Below are 16,909 nucleotides of genomic sequence, written 5' to 3' on the forward strand. Positions count from 1 at the left end.
TTCTTGTACTATGTTTAGATCATGACCAAATAGAAGTGGCAAGACACCAGTGGAAGATTACAATGTAGTGATTTTTTTTAGTGGCTTAGCAACTCCCAGAATTTGTCATATCAAGAATGCAGTGCAAATTTAATTTAACAAGTATGATCATGCTGTGCCTCACCACACACAAAATTTCCTGAAGTACAGCATACATTTAAAATTAAATGGTGATGGTTTTACACATTACAGTTTTAAACACTTGAAATTTCAACAAGTAAACCTCACTTTATTGTTGTCAAAAAAAATTCAAAATATAATATTACCAAGGATGCAGGAATCAAAGGACAACTGAATGCTGGAAAGGGAAGTGTTTAGAATATCTATTGATGATTAATTAACTCTTTCAAGCAGATCTGATATAAATAGCACTGAACAAATAAACAAAATCAAGTGAGGCTCTAAAAAGACCAGCTCTATTACTTGAGGAAATCTAACACAGTATTAATGTTTAAAGAGTATTATTACTTGTTGTATTCACTAGCCTTCATAGTGTACAACAATAAAAGACTTGTCTTACACACTCTCTCTCTCCTCCAGATAAATAAAAATGAAGGAAATATTTGTAGAAACTACAAACTAGCAATAAACAGCAGCTTTTGCTTCATCTTTTAATGTTTAAAATCAAATAACCTTATCCAAGAACCAAATTATGGTATGGCAACCGAAGCAATTATGAATTCAAAATTTTATTCGAAAACCAATTTATTCAAAGAGGGAAATGTTCGGTAACCAAGGTTCCATTGTAGTTTGAAGAAATCAGGAGAGCATGTGATGAATATCTTTCAGACAGTACAATGTCTGAAAAATCAGTGGACAGACCCGACTGAAGAAACAGAAGAGCTAACCTTGTACATGTTGATAGTGCGTGCATTAGCTGCTTGTTCTTTGTCCAGCCTTTCAGAGAGTTGGGAGCAGATATTCTTGTAATCAGCAATGATGGCTGACTTGCTCTGAGTCTCAACATCCCCTTTCTCCACCTCCCTCTTGAGCAGTTCTTTTACCTGTGCCAAACAAAACATTATCACAACATCCATTATAAACTCTCAAACACTATAAAAGACAGACCTTCACAAACTGAGGAGAAGGTCACTTCATTATATCAAAAAATGTTATCTGATACATGTTACAACAGCCTTTTAAGTGAACTCAGGTCATTTCATACAGCAAGTTGTTCAGTAATACTGGTACTACATTATGTAGTGATTGTCAGATACTTGGAGATAAAATAGGGATGAGCTAATGAAGAATTTTCTTTAACCTTCATGTCTTATTTGTGTTGGAGTGTGTGAGTGAAATAAGTTGTACTGAAGTGTTGCTTCAATACTAAAACAAAACGAGTAGGGTGTGACATTCTGACTCTAATCCCCAGCAATTTATGTGCTTTGTTCACCACCACTATACAAGGCTCCTTAAAATTACCATCTCAGGTTGAAAATCCCTGAATTAGCTTCCACACAATACTTCTTAACACCACCTGGCTGCTCCCATGCCAGTGGACTGTCCTTACCTGATTGGCTTCCATAAGTAAACGTTTCTTTTCCTCCTCAGCATCAGACAACACAGTGTTGAGATTCACCACTTCCTTCCCTAGGGAGTCACACTTGTCCTCCAACTGAAAAAATAATGTACATCAATATAAAACACATCCACACATCCACCTTCTCTCTCTCTCTCTCTCTCTCTCTCTCTCCTCTCCTCTCCTCTCCTCTCCTCTCCTCTCCTCTCCTCTCCTCTCCTCTCCTCTCCTCTCCTCTCCTCTCCTCTCCTCTCCTCTCCTCTCCTCTCCTCTCTCCACTTCAATTACTGGCCTTTCAATATCAATAAAAATTACATGTATAAAAAACAAAATAAAAATATATTTCGGTCTATCAAAGAAATTACTTAAAAATTTTACCTTCAAGGTCTCTGCATGAAGCCAAAGAAAAGGACAATACAGAAAGCACCATTTAACATCTCTGTTGATACATCTGAGCTCCAAACTCGTTTTTTTTTCTTTCTTTCTTTCTTTCTTTCTACTGGACTGTAAGCTAACTGTTCCCTCTCATCATCCAGTTCTATTCCCCAGTAAATAAATGTGAGTTTCAGCACAAAGACCATTCAAAACATTCTGGTTGACTGAGGATGTTTTTCACCTTTCTCACAATCCCTTCCCCTTATTTACTTCACAATTGCTTACCTCTCCTCATTTTTCCTTACCTACCTCCTTCCTATTCCTTTATTCTCCTCCCTTACCTAACAACACCTGCCTGTCACCCCCTCCACCAGTGCCCAGGTGAATTCTTTGCATCCTCAGTCTCCTCAAACATAAGCCAAGTGCACCATTTACTATACTACCTGGGCACTCATATAACACCAAATATATATTCACTAAGTATACATTTACACAGCTTCAAAATGCCAGATGCTAATGGTGATAGGTGATCTCTCTCTCTCTAGATTTGTGGTACTAATAAAGTTAAGTACACTACATGCATGCACAAACTACTCTCTAAGGAAAGTTATTCAGATTTCATCTAATTCCAAAGGGACTGAAAAGGAAAAGAGTTGTACATGGGAATGGACCAGATTGAGCTCCCTCCCACATAAGTCCTAACTCTAGTCTTCTCCTCTTATCCCACTTCATAAGTATACATGGCTTTGCGCTAATAACTGCTGGATATCAGTCTCCTGAATTCCTTACAGTATGTAACTATAACTAACACACAAAAATTGAATGCCTACAACATACTAGACACATACTGGCAGATCTGCAGATTGAAGAAAAAGGCTCCAATTGGAGAGTGAGTGAAACATCTGCCCATGACAAATAAGAAAATGCCAAGCCAAAAACAAAGAGATAGGCAAGCACACACAAACATAAAAAAAAACAAATGCAACACATCAATCCTTGCACTGAGAGCAAAAAAAATTAAACATTATCTCATAAACACAAAAAAATTTTCATAATAAAGCCCCTTCTTCCTATCCATCATTTTGCCCTCCTATACCTGGTCCATGCATTTTCTCATGGTGATCTTGCTGTTCACCAATTCCTGTGCAAGGTCATCATTCTCCCGCTCAAGCCTCATCTTGTCTTCCAGGAAGCGACGGTTCTCCCTCTCCAGTCGCAACACTGGGTCCTCTTGTAGGGCTTCTTGTTCTGCAGGGTGTGGCATGGAGGGGATGGAGTTAGGAGCAAGGTAGGAAAGGGAACAGAAAATCTGACAATGGTGAATGTGGTCGAAAATTGGTTGTTAGGGCATAACACAAATGTCATATGGGACCAGCTCAGGTTATAAAAAAAAAACTCTCCTATTAAGAAATTATCAAAAGCCAAAATCAAACTCACAACCATTTAGGTTATAAGATGTGCTCTGTATCACAGAATCACTTATCCCAAACCTGCATAAAGAAAAAGCTATAAAAAGCCAGAATACATAAATATAAATATAAGATAATTTATCAGACACATGACGAACAAAATGTGATAATGTTATCACAGTTACAAAAGACATGGCAGAAAGTAAGAAAATAATAAAGATGAAAATTACATATTATGATTTGGCCACTACAACTGTATTTTGCTGACTCTACTGATCTTAGGAGTCTTTTATGGCACATGACAAATGGCACCTATATGTCAATTACTGCCACCAAATATCAAAATCTGATAACCTCCAGAAAATTTGTGTTAAATAATTTACAATCTAGTCAATGGAACATGCTTCTCACTGACGTTTAAACATCCCTGATGGTGACTCACAGCTACTGGCTTAAGAATGCAGAAAACTCTTGGCATGTCTAAATTTTAATGAATTAGCTGTAATCATCATTAATTCATTTTATGTCCTAATTTTCCCTCAGACATCTTATGAATCTCTCTCCCTTTTTGCAGTCATAGACAGTCTCTTCCCTGACATTCATCCTTCTCATGTCTTTCTCCATATACTATCTCCAGGTCCAACTTTCACGCTCTTCTGAGTGCACATCCCACCTTCCTCCTCTTGAGGAAGGATTCAAATGTCAACTCAACACATGACATGATGGGATATGATTAGATTCCCACAACACCATTTTGATTATAACCAGAGGAAGCTGAGACAATATAACATTATCACTGACAAAGAGTAAACACAACAAGCTTCAAACATAACAACTACATTGTATTCATGACCAAGCATTCAAACTTCTCAGTACTGTGGTGTCCTTGTAAAACCCAGTTGGTCTCTTTGTGACTAATGCAATGCTGATAAGCAATTATTGGTTATTCATTATCTGATGAAATCAACAACCATTATTCTACTTAATGTACATTTTTAAAATCTTAATGTATATAACCATAAAAATTTTAAACCTATAAAGATTGAAACAATAATATTTTGCAACCTGAGAAGCAAACTATCATGAAGATATATCTTACAATTGTACCGTCTACCTTAAATCCTACCAGCATTAATTCCATAATGAACTACAAGAGGTCATGGACCTGAAAATCAACCCCTCAACTTCATAAGAGATTAATTCACATTGATCATGATACATATATATATTTTTTTTTTTTCACAAGCCACATACTTTCAAGGTTAATACTGTGATTGTCAAAGTTGCAGTCCCTAATTTATAAACTGACAGTGAGTGCAACAGGCTGTAAAAATTAATCTCGGCAATAAAAAATCCCAATCAAAACATGAAAACAAATTATTTATACATAAAAAATAAACATCAAACACCTTTATGCTTTCACAAATCATTTTTGGATTCAATTAAGATGTGAAGATTAAGGGCTCACGAAAACATCTGGTTGCTGCTACTACTAAATGAAGCCCAGCCATATCATGGAAGGCTTTCAAACACTTCCTACTCCAGTGCACAAGCTTGGTGGGGAGTAATAGGAAGCAGCAACCACCTCCTCTAGTTCAACTCACTCTTCCTTGCCCACCACATCCTGCACTCAAACCAAACACATTCACACTGCAAATAATGTTGTGTGTGGAGGAGGAGGAGGAGGAGGAGGAGGAGGAGGAGGAGGAGGAGGAGGAGGAGGAGGAGGAGGAGGAGGAGGAGGAGGAGGAGGAGGAGGAGGAGGAGGAGGAGGAAGAAGGGAGGAGGGAAGAGGAAGGAGGAGAGATGGAGGAGGAGAGTGGGGGATCTTATCACCAACTGTCACAAGGAAGCAAAGGTCTCCACAGACCTTCCCCTGAATCACTTGCCAGTAATGAAATTTGCCATCAAGAACACAGACAAGTACTCATTTCAAAGAATCTCCAGGCATTCTCAATAACTTTTGAAACTGAATGCTGATATGCAAAAGAAAAGTGTTTACACTTCAACAACTGGCAACTACCTTCTGCGGCTTCCTTATCAGCAGCACAAACAGTCCACAATAGATACAACAAACCACAGCTAGACACTCATATTGCACTGCAGCAACCCCTGACAACTACAGACTAGACTTGTCTGTCCCTCCCTACACCTCACTTCCCCCTCCTGCCCACACTCTGGGTACAGTACTACAAGATGCTCTCCTTGGCCCACCATCTCTAACAGAGGATCTTTACTTCTTGTGTGTCTTTTACGACTATAGTGATAAGACAATTCCATATCAACAAGAGCTGCAACACCACATTAGGGCTTATGAGGTGTCCTGTCTTTCTTGTGGATTAAGTAATAAAACTAAGACAATAGTAAATAATTTGGCCAAACTGAGGGTAAAGTAATAATAAGTTACTACAGTAATAAGGGTAAAGATTAATCTGTTTCTTAACATTTTTATAGCACAATAGAACACCTAATGATGGGCTTTGAGTGTCAAATAGAATCAACACATTTGACTGGATATAGGGGCTGTGCTTGTCACTCAAAAAAAGAAAAAAAAAAAAAGCCATGGAATGATATGCTGTATCCTTAGAGAATATAGTCATGGTTAGAAGGCCAGTAATGCACTGCATTCAACTTCACTATATTTTACACTTACCTTTAATCTAGATCCACTGATCTGCTGATAAAACCTGACAACTGAGAAGTTCTTAGCAGATCAGAGAACTTAAGATTGAAAGACAACTCTAAACACAATGGAAGGTAGTGCAAAGTGTTCCTCGACTTCTGACCATGACTGCACATGAAGTGTACCTCAAAACAAAACATGGCTGTTGCACTACACTGCAGGTCAAGCTACCTCTGTGTAAATCAGTGGTACCCAACTTTCTCTTGACGTTTTTTAATTATGTAATTTCTCATCCAGAATAATAGAAAAATGCATGACTTGGACATTTTTTCTCATTAATTTAACTCTAGCCTAATCCATCACTAGCATCATTATTTTATTTCCTTATTTTCCATTACAGAATTGATCAACATGTGAATGAAAGTGGAAGTCTTCTTTCATAGCTTGCAACTAATCAGTCTCAGATGCTGTACAGTACAAGATTTTGCAACATTAGTTCAAACCTCCAATATCTTAAAATTCACTGCATATCTGAAAGATTTCTTCCTGTAACCAAATCTGAGAAACAGTAGTATAAATGAAGTCAACATCCTCCATCCTGCTGTCTCATCCCTAAGAGACTGCAGCCTACAACCTCATCTTCAGCACATCAGACATTTAACATACTAAAGATTTTGTTATACATGCCTATGATCAGAATGGAATACTCTGGACATGATTACACATTTGTATTAATTAGAGACTAACTACCTGATACAAGTGAAGACTGTTGTCTTGTATGAACAGTTACTGATACACAACATACACATCTATACCTCATTCTATTTCTTTTAGGGTGAGATACTAAATGTCAAACCAACATCTTTAAAGTGCCTTCTTTATGCATCTACAGATAAATCATTACAACAAGCAACAAGCACATACCTTTGAGGGCAAGGTACTCCTTCTCATACTTCTTAATTTTCTTCACCTTGATTGAGGTGGCCAGTTTGAAGAGCTGTCTAGCCACATCTTCATTGCGGTACTTCTTGGGTAGGGACACCCTGAAGTACTTGAGTATTCCTTCAAAATCAGAAGACAGCAGCTCCTTCTTGGACATCTGTCAATAACAGGACAGTCACAGCCAGCCACACTACAACTTCAAGCTAAACCCAAGAAGTTTCCCTAGAAGTTCCTGTTTCTATTATCACAGACTATTTTATTTATAATCATTGCATTTTGGACTGAAAACTCATTTCTGACATGGTAATTGACATTAAAAATACAGAAGGAAAGAAAGAAACATGTAACTTATAAAGATACACCAGACTAAGCTAATGTATACTGTATATCCGCTTGAAGTAGCTATAATATGATAATTCCTCTCCTCTAACTGACTATCTTCAGCTGTTGTGTTGCATCTCTTGCCATTTTCTACCACTATTTTCATGCTTCTTCTGATCTTGCTATCTGCATGCCTCCCCTCCTCTCATGGTCTCACTGCACAAAACGTTTTACTTTCTCTCACCCCTATTCTGTCTGCCTCACTAATACTGTACAAGAGTAAATTAGTATTCACAATCTTTCATCCCTACCTCCTTCTGTATTTCCCCCTTCTTACAACTTGAATTCTTTCAAGAGGGAGGTCTCAAAACACTTTCCTACATTTGGTGAATCCTTTAGGCTCATCTTTCGGAACTGGCACCTCAGTCGACCTTCTTTTATATAAATTTTGTTGCCCTTGGTGGGTGCCTCTCTAACACTAAAAAAAGTAAGGTCACTCTCCACTCACCTGGAGGAGAGCCAATGCCACTTGAAAGACTGAATCAAGTCCAATGAGGAGGAAGAGATCAAGGTAGTGGAACACCATGAACAGAGGGAACTTGGCAGTATAGAGTGTGAGGAACCACTGGCTTGCAAACATGTGCACCTCCACACCTTGCTCTTGGAAGTGCTGCCACAACTCAGGTATGTGCTCCTGTGAGGAGAAAAGAAAGTACACCAGTCTACAGGAGAGTCACAAAAAAAAAAAAAAATTACTTGCACACCATCAAGATAATGTAATTTGGGAAAAAATACAAATGATCTATGGGTAAAATGAATTTCTCTGAACTAATAAAAGGTTTTTAGGTAAAAGCAATCCATTCAATCAAAATTCCCTTTTTTTTTTTTATCAACAAATTTACCTGTCCTTTTCTACTCCCTTCCTCATCCTCATTGCTCCTCTCTTATGGTAATCAACATATGTTTTCAATATTACATCACTACATCATCTGCCAACATCAATTAATGTACAATATGCCTTGTCCATCATGATTTTAGTCCTGTCCAGTCTTTCCCCCACAATCACTACACTACAGAGATTCACAGAGGGCATATTTGCAACACTGGCTGGTTGCGCAATGATGGTGCTGAAATAAATTCTTTTCCTCACCTCAATCAGTTTCCCCAGTTGGAAGAAGCGCATGTGCAGCACCTCAAAGCCATCCCTGAAGAGCTCTCGCAGCCCATACTCAAACATTATTCTCTTGAGAACACAGAAGGTCTGTTCCTCTGGCATCTGTCAGAAATAGAAAAACAATTAAAAATGAATGGAGTTAATCTTTTCAAAATTCAAACAAACATCAAGAGGGAAATATCATTCTACAGTGTGTGTGTGTGTGTGTGTGTGTGTGTGTGTGTGTGTGTGTGTGTGTGTGTGTGTGTGTGTGTGTGTGTGTGTGTGTGTGTGTGTGTGTGTGTGTATTTACCTAGTTGTGAGAAAGAAGAAAGTCTTGTGCAGTGAGGCTGCAGGAGGGGAGACATACAGTTAGCAAGATCAGAAGAGCAGTTAGCATGAAAATAGTGGTAAAAGATAGCAAGAGATGCAACACTGCTGAGATAAGAAAGAGGCTGAAGACAGTCAATTTGAGGAGAGGAGTCGATGAGACGAAAAGCTTTTGATTCCACCCTGTCTAGAAGAGTGGTATGAGTGGAACTCCCCAGACATGTGAAGCATACTCGTACTCCATACATGGGCAGATAAGGCCCTTGTACAGAGTTAGCAGCTGGAAGGGTGAGAAAAACTGGTGGAGATGTTTCAGAATGCCTAATTAACTTCAGAGAAGCTATTTTAGCTTGGGATGAGATGTGAAGTTTCCAGTTTAGATTATAAGTAAAGGAGAGACAAGGATGTTTAGTGTAGAAGAGGGAGACACTTGAGTGTCATTGAAGAAGAGGAGATAGTTGTCTAGAAGGTTGTGTCAAGTTGATAGATGGAGGAATTGAATTTTTGAAGCACTGAACAATACCAAGTTTGGTCATCAGCGTAGGAGTGGATAGGACAAGAAGTTTGGTTTAGATCACTGATGAATAATAGGAAAAGAGTGGGTGACAAGACAGAACCCTGAGGAACACCACTATTAATAGATTTAGGAGAAGTGACCATCTACCACAGCACCAGTAGAATGGTCAGAAAGGAAACTTGACATGAAGTTACAGAGAGGAAAGAAGCCGTAGGTGGGTAGTTTGGAAATCAAAGCTTTGCGACTGACTCGATCAAAAGCTTTTGATATGTCAAAAGCAACAGCAAAAGTTTCACCAAAATCTCTAAAAGAGGATAACCAAGACTAAGTAAGGAAACCAATAGAGCAGCCTTGACAGAACCCATACCGGCAATCAAATAGGAGGTTGTGAAGTGATAGATCTTTAAGAATCTTCCTGTTAAGGATAGACTCAAAAACTTTAAGTAGGCAGGAAATTAAAGCAATAGGACAGTAGTCTGACGGATTAGAATGGTTATCCTTTTCAGGAACAAGCTGAATGTAGGCAAACTTCCTGCAAAAAGGACTACAACAAAATTAAAATCAAATTATTTATTATTCATCTCAACTCTATATTAACTCAAAGCTATGATGCATTAATTATGTAACAAAAAAAATCCTATACCACTGCTGAAATGAACAAATAAATTTTACAGTCCATTCCAAAAGAACCCACTGGAGATGTACTGAAAGTACTCAGGTATGCCTGACTTACATGCAGGAGGAGGGCAGCTGCTAGGAAGGAGAGTCCCTGGCAATACCCAACTTCCTCATCATAGACTGCATATGCCTTGCTGATCTTGTACAGTGCATCCTGCCCCACCCCACCTGCTTCCTTGAAGTAGTCATGAGCAGGGAAGGTGCGGTTGATGTCCCTGAGGATCACCTGATCACTGGCACAGTCCTGTGGAGTGATAACAGAGAGTGAAGAGGGGAATAAGACCTAAGATGACAATTTCACTGAGATCTCAGTGAATGTGACTAAATCCTTGCAATGTTTATGAAAGTCTTGAACTATTTCACCCCACAAACCTTGGTTATCAGCACTCTGTAGGTTTCCATCATGTCCTGGTTCTGAGAGCAACCAGCTAGTAGTTGCCACACCTCTCCCCTCAGAGCCTCTGGCACACCACGCTTTACAAGACTTGCCACACCCTTGGGTAGCTGGTGATGGGAGTCTGCCTGCATCCTGGGCAACACCTGGCAGTAAGGGAAGACCAATATTCCCACTAAACAAACTCTCCTTCCAGGCATTATGATACAAGGTGTGAATGTGTTTGTGGTACAGTAGACCCTAATAACAATGGAGGAAAACTTATATTAAAGACAGCATATGTTTAGTTCAATGAGAATGTAATGTAAGGAATGAAGGGGAATTAAGAAATTCTCTAATATAGAATAAAGTAAGGTTAAATCAAGCCTGTTAAAAGTTGTTCTCTGCAATAATACTTACAGTGGGCCTGCTGTTAATGTTGTCAATTGAAAACTAGAAAATGTAAATGAAAGCTGGAAAAACAAACTCAGGACAAATGTCCCTAAAATACAAGAGGTTACGGAGTCTCCACAAACACAACTCCTGCAAATGCCAGACCACAAAGAAGTCACTGATATCATAAATGGTTCATGCAATCCTGACATCAGATCTGAACATGAACTATGCCACTGCCAAGTTCGTGCCCAGGCTCCTCATCCCTTCATGACAGGCCAACTCACAGTAAATTAAAAACAAGCAGAGTTCCTCACCCTCACCAACATGACTGTTACAGATGTGAATAGCTACAATTTCCTCCCATTTCCAAAATTAAGTTCAGAGTGAAGATCTCCACTTCAACATAATGGAGAAGATTTATCACAAATTGCAAGCAATGTCTGACACACTTGAATATCAGAGCTTCAGGGAGTGTCCTAAGCATGACAGAAGTATTAGAATGGACTTCATCACTGCACTAAGTAACTACAGACATGGTAGCTGAATCTGAATAAATTTGTACAGTATTTGCTTTTAAACAGTCTTGGAACTTTTAGGGTTGTATCCCAATCCTGCCATCTCACCACATAGGTATTTGGATGTTGACTGCTGCCACCAAACTTTTCCATGTAAACATTGGTCATGCTGTACTTAGGATTACCACATAAATGATGAACAGCATAAAGAAAGAACATTTAAATGAGAGGCCCACTGTGCTATCTTAAAAGTATATTCAATAGGGAAATGTAGAATAAAAATGTTTCTACCTAAAAAGAAAACTTATGAAGTACAGAATAATTGATTGGTTGATGTACATACATAAAGTTCTACAAAAATATTTCAGTAAGAGCAGACTAAAATACATATCAAAATGTTGAAATATGACATGTATTGTACATACATAATAATAAGCCAGATGTCACTTTCTCTTACTTCAGACATGCAGTGATCATCAACACTCCAAAAGAGGAGGCAGTCAATGTCTTCACTAAAACTTAATGATAATTCAACAAATCAACAAAAGCCTAGCAAAAAAAAACTAAAATGGCCTCGTCACCAAAATTTAAGGCAAAAATATCCACAGGTAGACTGCAGGACATCACCAGTCTGAAAGCACCTCACATGGTCAGACCAGAGACTTGTCTACAACCTAAACAAGCTAGAGCAAGGAAAGAGAGGCTATCATGCTACCTACATGGCTCAGTCTTACAAGTTGTTCCAAGAGTTAGTGTGCTTAAAAGCTGAATGAGTGTTTGGTTTAATATATATATATGAGGGGAATCTAGTACCACTTACTTCCTCCTGTTGCAACAGCTGGTGTGTAAGAGAGAGAACCAAGTGTAATCACACAATACATTGAAGCAAGAGAACTGCTATTTCATTAATATATTTTTACCCCCCAAAAATATATATCTCACTCCTTCCCTTTCAGTTGTCCTATATAATACACAGGAAATACAATGGAAGTATTTTTCTAATCTAGGCACAGTGTCTCCCTTACCATATGATATCCACCATATGAAAATAAAATAATCTATTTCCATTTTTGTCACCATACTTCAGACTACATTTCCCTTTTACTCAATATCTTCTTGTCTCATCAAAAGAGTTGTACAATTCATTGGAGCATGTAAGAAAACAAACAATTCTCTCAAACTGAGGGATGTCTCCAAACAGTAAATGCTGGGCAAGTTCAGCTTACCTGTCTCCAAAGGTCCAGTTCCCCTTGTGGACAGTCCTTGGAAACTTCACCAGATCCACTCAGCAGGGGCTCATCATCATCTGTGCAAGGATGGAAGAGAATGTTGTCATAAAAAGTCATAATGGACTGATGTTGCTATATATAAAGGATCATCAACTCTAGATCAATAATTTTGCCAACTGAGCAAATAATGACCATGGAAAAACTGTCATGTGGGAATGATCTTAATTAATGACTGACAAACAGGTTTTGTTTTTGAGACATATAGCAAATTCATTTAGTATTCCTAAATAAATTCTTAACCACTAGTACAACACTAGGTCATTTGTAACTGTACAATCTGGTGTCTGCAAAGAAGAAAAATTTGGTATAAATACAATGTCAATTAGGGTGTTTGCAATGGGGTGAGTTGCCATTGGTCACTGGCTATTCTAATGCAGGAGTCAGTATACACACCTACACTTCTCTGGAGATGCACATTCTAACATCACCTCTTGTGATATATCTTGATGTAACGTACCTATATGCTACAATACATTAACTCAAAGTGTTTATGCTAACATTATCCACGTGATTTGGTGATGCACACTCTACAGAAGTTATTAAAAGCTAAATACTCACAAATAAGCATTCAATGTTTTCACATTCATTTCTAGTCTCTCGCTACATATTTAGTTTGAAACATTTTCCACTGGTTTCTATAAAGACTAATATTTTATCTGGCATATCCAAAAAGATTTGAGCCAGTATTACTTGTTCTGCAGAGATACTGTGACAGCCAAAACTATGCCGAGACAAAAGGAAAGGTCAATATCAAAGACACCAACTTCTCCAAAATACCCAAAAAAAAAGCCTGAGGTGGGAAATACAAGTTTGCACTCTGTTGTCAGTCAGTACATGTGTTATGGTTGCACAAACATATCACAAAAGAAGCACCAAGGTGTAAAAGAATGGGTTGTATTTCCACAGAAGAAAGCAGCAACTCAGAGATGTTGAAAGACACGATGTCAACAGACAATCTTCACCAGTGTCCTGCTAAGATTTGGCATCAAGACATGGTTGTTTCTTTCATATGTGCCAGGATTTATAAAGTTGTATGTTAATTATATAACTTAAAACTGTAAACTAAGCTCACATCGAGGGAAAAAAAATAGCTTTTGTCCCAAGGTGATAATACATCCCAAAGCCAAGATAATGTGCTAGTATTTAGCTAGTTTTGCCATATTTCCTGCTCTTTATTTGATGCTGGTGGCTAAAAAATGTTCCTAATATTTCATAAGCTGGTTTGATATCACATAAATAACTTAAGGATTATTTTCCAGCATACCAAGTTTTTTTATGTAAAGTCAAATTGGCTGGTGAATCTCGCAGTTTTTTCCAGACCATTGCAAATGCCTAAATTAACAAAACATTCTAAAATAAAACTACAATATATGAGCCAACCAGCAGATGACAGCATCATCATGTAATAGTATTCACAGATGAAATATTATCCAGAGTTTATGACATTGAGAGAAGACAAAAGCTCAAATCAACTTCTTGTGTATGTCAATGTTCTTGAGCACTGAAAAATTATACAGTTTTAGAGCAAGCTCACATGTGGATGCCATCACTCAGTTTATACAGAAAAGCTTTCTATGAATGACCTATATCTCTCAAAATGTCACTAAGTAGACATACATATATTACATAAATATTACATAAATTAATGGATATGAATGATAGTTGGATATAGGTACCTATGTTCGTTTTTACACAGGGACTGTCACCTGTACATCTACTGGTTTCTTATAATTTCCCTTACAGTCTTATGTTCTTATTGTGTTCTTATACAGGTGCAAAAATTGATGGTGAAAAAAGAGCATATAATAAAACTGATAACAACATACTGATTTCACTCAACTATCTTAGTAAATGTAAATTACTTCTATGAGAAAGATATAAGGCTTTGTTGGAAGTGTGATCACACCCAAGAACTTGTAGTCCTTACCTGTGTCCTCTTCACAACCTGGTGTCTCAATGGAGGCAATGGATGGGGAGCGGCCAGCAGAGAGAGAGGAGAGAGTGGAAGAAGTGAGGGAGGAGAGATTCAGGGAGAGGGACATGGTGGAGGGTCGCCATCGTTCCACCTCCCCAAGATTGTCTACAGCAGTGACCACATACTGCTTGTCCCCCTGTGGTGAGTGGTCCACCTGGCAAACACAGAAGAGAGTGGGGTTAAAACACATATACACATGATAAAAGCACCAATGCAGACAAGACAACATAAGCTTGACTCAAATTTTGTGTGCTCAGCTAATAGATAAACAGACACAAACACAACCTCAAAACCACACATAAATAAACAAAAAAAAAAAAGGAAGCTCAAAACTCAGAAAAGAAGGTACCTATTACACTAGCTGGAGTTAAGAGGGAGTAGTTGGTCATGAGAGTAACCCCTGCCACTGATGGAAATTTTAATAAATATAAATGAAGAGGGAATATAGTAATATGTATTCTTAATCTCTATCTCACAAGGATAAAACAAAAACTAAGCAATAGAGAAGGAGACAAATTTTTGACACAAGTATAGCTGTGGATAGTAGGGCTGTGAGGAAGAGTACTCAAAGCAGGCCAAGGGATGGTCTGATGAGATGCATTGCTTGCCCTCTCTCATTTTCAATTGTAATTACCAGATGGCTCCATGAGTGAAAAGAATGCCAATTGCATAAGTCCTTCTTGCTGGTACATAGCTTCTTCCTTGTTAAGACCTCCTCATTGTCCTTGTGGCACCCCTGATAACTGAGACCTTGCACACCCAGGTTAAATCTCTGGAGGATCTCAGAGCAGGTCAGAGCCCTAGAAGTGCTGTGCCCTGCCACTTTACCAATCCAATCCAGGTGAGTGGGAGTCATACCCATGGTAGACAATCCACCTAAGAAAGGACAACTCCAACTACAAACCCGAACAAGTGATGCTTGTTAGCTATGGTAGGCAATTCACTTAAGAGAAGGATATCCCCAACAACAAATCCAGGCAGGTGGAGTTCATCAACCATGGTTGGCAATTCACCTAAGCTGCTCAACTGAGGCTGCCATTCAGGAAGGGCATCCAAGATAAGTAAAGTAAAACCTGACATTAAAATGTGACAAACCCTCCTCCTCCTCCTCATCATCATCAGCCTTTTCCCTTGTTCCAGAAGAGATGAGATAAAAGGATCTCTTTCCTATCCTAACAAAAGAAATATAGTACATTTTCATCAAAGACTCACTTGCTTGAGCTTGAGGGAGAAGAGGTGCACTAGTGGTTTCTTGCTGAAATACCAGAAACGTTCATTCTGTGGATACACCCGCACTTTGGTCTCTATTGTGAAGCGCACTGGCTCTTGGATTCCTCCTGATGCATGGAAACAGTTGTGTTCATTAATCATCCTGTTCTGTGACTTACCTACTCCTATTAAGCAGAACTGTATACTATATATGTGAGTAAATCCATAAAGGTATATCACAATTTATGTTACTTAAATAATATTCATAAATAAAAAATGCTTCTTTGAACACTTTTAGATCATGTTCTAGGACCTTATTTATAAATATGATTACTTTTGTAAATTGGTATTTAAGATAAAATTAGTCACTCAACTTTGAAATAATGTAAATTTGAATTTGGTGTATAGAAAAAAAAAATTGCCTTTACTTTATGGCTATAGAACTCAAGCTACTAATGATGATATGAAACTAGCATACTGAAAAAAGAATATAGTATATACAATCCAACAAATGAAGAGCTAAAAAAAACTTGGAACTGACAGCATTAGTGAAGTACTGAAATGAGGCAAGACTGCACTGGGTTGGCCACTTAAAAACTAAGTACGAGTTGCAGAAGTCACTTACGGATGACTAGATCTATGGCAACTGTCATGAACACCCGTCGGTCCTTAGGTGTTTCTTGATTGAGCACAGCAAACACTGGATCACAAGGGTCCCAGTGGCCTGAGATCACATAGCTCTTCTTGTCACTCACACTGCTGCCCATGGAAACCTGTACAGAGAGGCAGAAAAGAAGGCATTAATTAGGATCTGTGGGTTCAGCTATGTGGAAATGGAGGGAGGGAGGGTGGGAGGGAGCATAGTGTTGTGTGCTGGCTCCTCTGCATGATCCAAGCTTGGTCTCTACACTACCAGTCACTGAGCATTCCTTACATTACCCTAGCAATGGTATTCTTTCCTTTCCACAGTACAGCTTCCCCTACCTCCTTCACCAATGCCCAGAGAGAACAAGTGGGTATTTATGAGGAAAAGTTACAAAAATGCAGGCCATGAATAGTTAGTTGTCACAGCAAGGAAGAATAAAAAACAGTGAAGTAGCTCTGGTTGTAGGGAAAATGTCACAGCAAGTGGATTGAGGGAGACTGATGGGGATCTAAAGTAATCTCTCTCTCTCTCTCTCTCTCTCTCTCTCTCTCTCTCTCTCTCTCTCTCTCTCTCTCTCTCTCTCTCTCTCTCTCTCTAGTG

General features: G+C 38.5%; 1 protein-coding gene across 6 annotated transcripts in view; it reads right to left on the reverse strand.

The window, feature by feature from the left end:
* The window catches only part of LOC135108319 (rab GTPase-activating protein 1-like), a 42,175-nt gene that overhangs the window by 5,412 nt on the left and 19,854 nt on the right, over positions 1–16,909 (reverse strand). For 5 of the 6 annotated variants that reach the window (XM_064019154.1, XM_064019155.1, XM_064019152.1 and 2 more), the window contains 13 exons: positions 16,289–16,436; positions 15,667–15,791; positions 14,407–14,608; positions 12,417–12,496; positions 12,011–12,028; positions 10,279–10,446; positions 9,962–10,150; positions 8,379–8,504; positions 7,737–7,922; positions 6,890–7,064; positions 3,030–3,181; positions 1,550–1,654; positions 888–1,043 (listed from right to left, as the gene is read on the reverse strand). In XM_064019154.1, coding sequence (XP_063875224.1) covers positions 888–1,043; positions 1,550–1,654; positions 3,030–3,181; positions 6,890–7,064; positions 7,737–7,922; positions 8,379–8,504; positions 9,962–10,150; positions 10,279–10,446; positions 12,011–12,028; positions 12,417–12,496; positions 14,407–14,608; positions 15,667–15,791; positions 16,289–16,436 — 1,830 coding nt within the window. The remainder of the gene's footprint in view (positions 1–887; positions 1,044–1,549; positions 1,655–3,029; positions 3,182–6,889; positions 7,065–7,736; positions 7,923–8,378; positions 8,505–9,961; positions 10,151–10,278; positions 10,447–12,010; positions 12,029–12,416; positions 12,497–14,406; positions 14,609–15,666; positions 15,792–16,288; positions 16,437–16,909) is intronic. The other variant, XM_064019153.1, reaches the window with a different exon arrangement.

This window comes from Scylla paramamosain, chromosome 17 (assembly GCF_035594125.1).
Source record: "Scylla paramamosain isolate STU-SP2022 chromosome 17, ASM3559412v1, whole genome shotgun sequence".
In the NCBI taxonomy this organism is placed as follows: domain Eukaryota; kingdom Metazoa; phylum Arthropoda; class Malacostraca; order Decapoda; family Portunidae; genus Scylla; species Scylla paramamosain.